The 6,049-nt window shown below is 49.2% G+C and overlaps 1 protein-coding gene across 2 annotated transcripts in view; it reads right to left on the bottom strand.

The window, feature by feature from the left end:
- Runx1 (RUNX family transcription factor 1) overlaps nt 1-3,825 on the bottom strand; it is a 240,061-nt gene extending 236,236 nt beyond the window's left edge. For both annotated transcript variants that reach the window (XM_031364449.1, XM_031364448.1), the window contains exons 1-2: nt 3,686-3,825; nt 3,352-3,452 (exon numbers count right to left, since the gene is read on the bottom strand). In XM_031364449.1, the coding sequence (XP_031220309.1) occupies nt 3,352-3,409 (58 nt within the window). In that variant the 5' untranslated portion in view covers nt 3,410-3,452; nt 3,686-3,825. The remainder of the gene's footprint in view (nt 1-3,351; nt 3,453-3,685) is intronic.
- Between the last annotated feature and the right edge of the window lie 2,224 nt (nt 3,826-6,049).

The raw sequence follows: 6,049 nt of genomic DNA on the forward strand, positions 1-6,049 counted from the left end.
CCCCCCCCCCCCCGCAACCCTTCCCCATCCTGACAGTCATCTCTTTTATGCAGTTCATTGCACCTTCTGAGGGGACCAAGCTGGGGTTCTGCAAGAGTTTCATGTCGCCAACCACGTGTGATAGTTCCTGGGAGTCTCAATCTTATCTTCTTGCTTAGGCAGACTAAGTGGGAACCTGGTGTGGGGCGATAGAGGGGGAGAGGCGCTCTCTGTGGTAGGCCACATTCTTTTTGCGTGCCAGTGTCTCAGATGCTGGCCCGCCTCTCACGAGAAAGGGAACAATGGCTTGCTTGGTTCTCCATCTCTGTTTTCTCCCCATTTCCACAGTTCTATCAGGCTGAAAGTGAGTTACAGGTTTCCTCTTGTGAGGCTTGCTGGGACTGATAAAGTATCCCAGGAGGAAAACAAGATGCTGTGAGCCTGCGAACTGCTCTCAGTGGCTGCATGGAGGGAGCACAGGAGCTGCCTGTGCTTACAGGCAGAAGCAGTCCAGTGAGGAGCCCTAGGAGTGGCCAGGCTGCGGTGTGGGGGCCAGGAGACTGGCTGAAGAAAGGGCGAAGGGGCGGGGTCTGGCCTTGGGTCCAGGGGAAAGAAAAAGAAGCAAAGGTTGGCCACTGTTCTGAGAGTGAGTGGCGTGGGTAGCCAGTGTGGGCCATTTAAACCCTTGTGTTGACAGGTCTTAGGACAGAATACTATTAACTAGGGAGCTGCCAAGAGCTCCCTTCGGTTGGTTCTACAGTTGAGGCTCCTAGTTATCTATCAGCTTGTGGATTCCGACAGCCCCTTCCCTCCATCCACCCCCTTCCCCTCTATCCACTCCAATTGCTCAGAGGAAGAAGTGAGGCTTTTTCAAATGAACCATGCTAATTAAAAACAAAACAAAACAACAACAACAAAAAACAAGCCTTGTGTATGTATGTGATATATGCATGCTCTGTGCATGTGTGCATATTCATGTGGGGGAGTGTGAACTCATGCTTGTCACACTGTGTGTGTGGAGGCCAGAGAGAGGGTAGCCTTACAAGTTGCTCTCACCTTCCATCTTGTTTAAGGTAGGGTCTCTTTGTTGTTGTATGTTACCTATGTGCTCCAGACTATGAGCCTCTGGCAGCTCCTGTTTCTAACTCCTGTCTCCCTGTAGGAATGCCAGAGTTCCAGAGGGAGAGCGTCACTGTACCTGGCTTTTATGAAGGTTCTAGGGATTCGAACTTGGATCTTCATGCTTGCATGGCATTTGCTTCCACTTGTCCCCATCCCATCCTGGGTTTTGATAAGAACAGGTAGCTTGCTGAATGTAAACAGACTCCCTAGCTGGTGAAAGCAGTGCAGGCTCAAACTCAGGCTTGCTTGAGTTCGCGGTTAGCACATCCCTAACTGCCTTTCTGCTGGACTCATAACGTGCTTGCCAGGACAGTGACACTGCAGGCTTCAGTCAACCTGCTGCCCCGAGGAATGTGCAGAGTTCCCTGCCTCTATCTTCCTGAGTTCATCTGATAGGAAACAGTAGCCATTCAGCGCATGCACTGAGAGGAGAGTAAGCCAGGAATGTTTCTTCAAAGATGGCTTCCTTAGCTTGGCTGCTGCCTGTAGGAAACACAGCCAGTGAGCAGTTGGTGGCATCTCACCAGGGGCCCCCAGGGCTGCTGTCTCTGCCTAACTCTGCAGGACACTGGATGATGTGACTCAGATCCGTCCCCATGATTCAACCTCACTCAGTTTTCTCTGCTGCCGGCAAGAGAGCACTTGGAAGCCCTTTAATTTAAAGCTTGGAATTGGTTAATGACTTGCTTTGTTCTCCTTCTCTTTAAATCCTGATGCCACCCCTCAAAACTCACAAGCACCGCCACACGCACACACATACACACACACAGCACATACACATAGATTCATACCACACCACACACAGACACACACACATACACACCACATACACATAGATGCATACCATATCAAACATGCACACACACACCACACACACATACACACACACAGCACACCACAAACACACATACACACATACCACACACATACACACACATATACCACATACACACACAGCACACACCACGCTCACACACACCATACCACACACACACACACCGCACACATACATACACACACCACACACATACACCACACACACACACACCCCTTCCTCCAGTTTTCACATTTCAGCATAGAAGAGCCATCACAACCTCAACAGCCTTTGTTGTGACAGAAGGTCAGCAAGCCCTCACATTTCCCTGATCATTTATGACAGAGGTCAAGCAAGCCCTCACATTCCCCTGATCATTTGGCTGTTTGAATAAATAATGATCCACAGATACTGGTTGGGTATGCACAATAATTTGTATCCAGAAAACAAATGATCCTTCTCCATCCCATCCCACTCTGCTTCAGCATTGCCAGCACATCATCCTGACACACGGCCGTGCCTCAGTGATCTTTTATGCCACTGTTTTTATTTACTTAGGCTCAATCCCTTTTCATCGTGAAAGACCACCAAGCACACGTGGGCACTTTGGCTGAACTCCAGCTTTGTAAATTTCGTAAGACCTCGGAGGAACAGTCAGGAAGGTTTAGGGACCTACGTGGTGCCTACCCATAGGTCTGTAATCTAGTAATTTCTGCTGTGAGGATGTGTGGACTTAGGAAAAGCCTTCGCAGTTCTTTCTGAGAGAGACTGTATACCACAACTTGCTGTCTTTCTGCCTTGAGTGATGCCGGCTGCCTCTTTCAGTTGAGGCTGAAAGAAAAACCATAGCACAACACAGCCTCTTTTGATGATTTTTCCCAGAACGAGTCTGCCCAGATCCTGTCTTCTGTGGAGCTGCCACTTTGGCCCTGAAATCTCCACGCTGATCCAAGGTATACCTGTGAGCTGCCTTTTGGAGCCCGCTCTGCTGGCACCAGCTCTTCCGGTCAACTAAGTACTGGGCCCGCTAAACCCCCGGGCAAGCTGAACTCAGCACCAGGGCCAAACAGCTTGCTGCCTTCAGAATAAGTGCAAGAGAGTCATTCAGGGAAAGGCGCAGCCAGATAAAACCCCAAGAGTGTCCTTTGCGCCAGCCTTCTAATCTCTGGGACTTAACCGAGAGCAGTCCAAAGCACTTGACACAACTTTCACCCAGCGACCAAGTATTTCAACAACCTAAGCATTTACTAAACCATCCCTGCAGCACCGCGACCGACACATAATAATCTCGTGGTCTCACAGTCATGAGCCTCTGTTTGAATTCCTCCCCCGCAAGCAGGCAGGGACCCCAGGCAGGCACCCAAGGGTCCACGGGCTGCCATCTTAGCCTGTGTAAAGCTGAGCAAAATCAGATATGAAAAGACAAGCGTACTCACCTCTCATAAAGCACTGTGGATATGAAGGAAATGACTCAAAAATGCTCTCTGAAGCCATGGTTTCCTCTCCTGAAGGCGGGGGATGCAATGATCTCTTTTACCTTCAGAGTAAAAACCAAGAAAGGTCACTTACTCTAACCTCACCTCCCACCATGGCTCCCTAAGTCTCTTCCTACCCCCAACCCTAACGCCTCTGCTTCTCCATGGGCCCTATGGGGTGGGGGTGGGGGAAAGTATTGTTGCAGAAACAAATATTCAAATTGTTAAAGATTAAAAAAAGAAAAAAAAGGAAAGAAAAGCAAGCCCCGCCTCTGCTGTGGGCTGAGCTGCTCACCGCTCTGCCAAAGCCTGTGGTTTGCATTCAGTGTGATTCGTCCTGCCTGCTGACCACTGTGCTGGCCTTACACTTCTGACACTGCCAGGCTACCCAACTTGTGGTTCTGTGGTTGTTTATGAGGTCCAAAGAAGTTTTCACACAACCCAAATTACAAATTTAACTGTTCCCCTTTCCACAGCCCACCACCATTGGCTCCTGCCAATCACGTGACTTCAGTGATGTCAATTTCTTTTTTTTAAACTTTCTGAGCTATGCCCTTCCTGCCCTCCACCTGCCCTCCCCCAGGCTGTGTAAGAAAGCAGTTGAGCAGAGTTTAGAAGAGAGAGGATGTAAAAGAAAAAAAGCACAACAAACAAACAAACAGAAATCCCTCTCAGTCTTTTCTTGATGTCTCAGTTCTTTGCGGATTTAGTGGCGCTCAGATCCTGTTGTTATTTGTGGTTTGAGGAACGACTGATTATTTAGATAAAGATTGCGGTGCTGTTTACTCAACAGCAATTCAGCGTTGGCACCAACTTGCTGCTGGGCCCGGATGCGGCTCTCATCACTTCAATGCTGGGCACCAGCTCCGGAGAGCTGGGTTCTTTCTTGGTAAAAAAGTAAGACTGAAAAGGAGAAAGTAGACCAAGAGCCCGTTTCCCTGAGTGGCCGACCCTGCGAAGGCGAGGCTAGCAACTTACTGACATCTCAAAGCTTGGGGAAAATATGAAACGTTTTAATGGTGGGATGGAAAGACCATTTTAATCAAAACCAAAATGACCTCGCATGTGGCTTTCTTTCCCTTTGATGGACAGATCTAGCACAGATCTCTCTCGGTAAGCAGAGGAAACCATAGCGTTCTCTTCACACTGGCACCAGCTCCCATGCTCGTATTAGGAAGTTTTGAGGAAAGCAAAGGCAGAGAATTTCCTCACGGGGCAGAGCTGTGGCCTGTGGGCAGCTGTGTTTGTTGCTTGTACCTATAAAGGTTGCTGATAGCCCTTCTCTGCTCGACTCAAAGAAATGGGCCAACTCACACCTCTTGGGAAGATTACTCTTTGAGTCCATGAACAGTAACTTGTGACTCCCCAAGAGCCTGCCTCCTCCCGGCCACTGGAGGGGAATAGCCACATTTGTCAGGGAGCAGGCAATAAAGACAAGATGATTCAGGAGTGAGCTATTCTGTTCACCTCTACCCACTTACCTTTCCTATCTCTCTGTTCTACCTGCTGAGAAGTGAAGCCTCAGTGTCTCCGCAATCCCCAGGCCTCGGCCTGGCTTTCCTTTCCTTTTCCTCTGTTCAGCTTCCCTCCATTTCCAGGTGCAGCCTGATGAGAGGCTGGGCCATGACCCACCTAGCTCCAAGTGCCAGCCCTGGCTCCCAAGCCCCAGGCATGCAAGGTACTTCTCTAAGTCTGAGCTCCCGAGGAACTCTCGTTTGGTTTTCATGGAGCTAATTTTGCACACACAGAGAGACCCAGGGTTTTAATGACACAGGTCTTTCTAAAGGACCAGACTCCATTTTTACTTAATCCTGTTTTAACCCAGGCAGGAATTAGAAACCCAGGGATTTCTTTCTCCCGGCCTCTCTGAGCAGTTAGCAGCAAATACCCACACTTGGCTCACATTTGAACAACAGTGGCTGCCCTCTTTTATGAAGCTTGTTAATATCTAAACACAATGTGTGCTTCACATTGCCTCTCAATTCAAATCCCTTGTTAATATAATCCCCATTATTCAAATCCCTTGTTAATATAATCCTCATTATGTCTCTGTGTTGTTGCGTCTAAACAAATTTCGCTCTTGCCCCCCCCCCCCCAGTAGAGTCTCCAGCCGGGTTGTGTCATCTTCTGTGCCTGCTCTGCCATGGAAGCTCCCAGGATCCAAGCCTGCAGCTGCAGCTGGCTACTTGAAGGTGACTCACTTCCCAAAAGCAAGACACTTAAGTGTCCACACAGAATAATCCTGTAGTCACTTCACTTCAGAAACTCCCAGCTGCTTTTAGCCTTAGGTGTCCTCATGCCCACAAGGATTGTTTAGATGCCCAGGGTATCTCTGCCTTGGGGGTCTCCATAGAGCAAGGCAGGTGGACGAAAGCTTTCAGGATAGTCTCCTGGTCCACTTCTGGTTTGCAGGTCACACTGCAGCCTGTCTCCACTGGCCCCTGGCTGCGGCCAGGCAGCAGGGGGCAGAATACAAAGGCGTGAGTCCCTGGTGAGTCCTGTGATGTTAGTCATGGAAGCCCAAGCAAGACTTCAGGGCTCACGGAGGAGGCCGCAGTTAAAGCTTCTAAAACTGCTTTTTACACTTCCTTGCGAGCCTGAGACAAAAAGACTTGTCTATCAACGCTGAACTGCCTAAAGAAATACTTAATCCCATTTT

This window comes from Mastomys coucha, unplaced genomic scaffold (genome assembly GCF_008632895.1).
Source record: "Mastomys coucha isolate ucsf_1 unplaced genomic scaffold, UCSF_Mcou_1 pScaffold12, whole genome shotgun sequence".
Taxonomy (NCBI): Eukaryota; Metazoa; Chordata; class Mammalia; order Rodentia; family Muridae; genus Mastomys; species Mastomys coucha.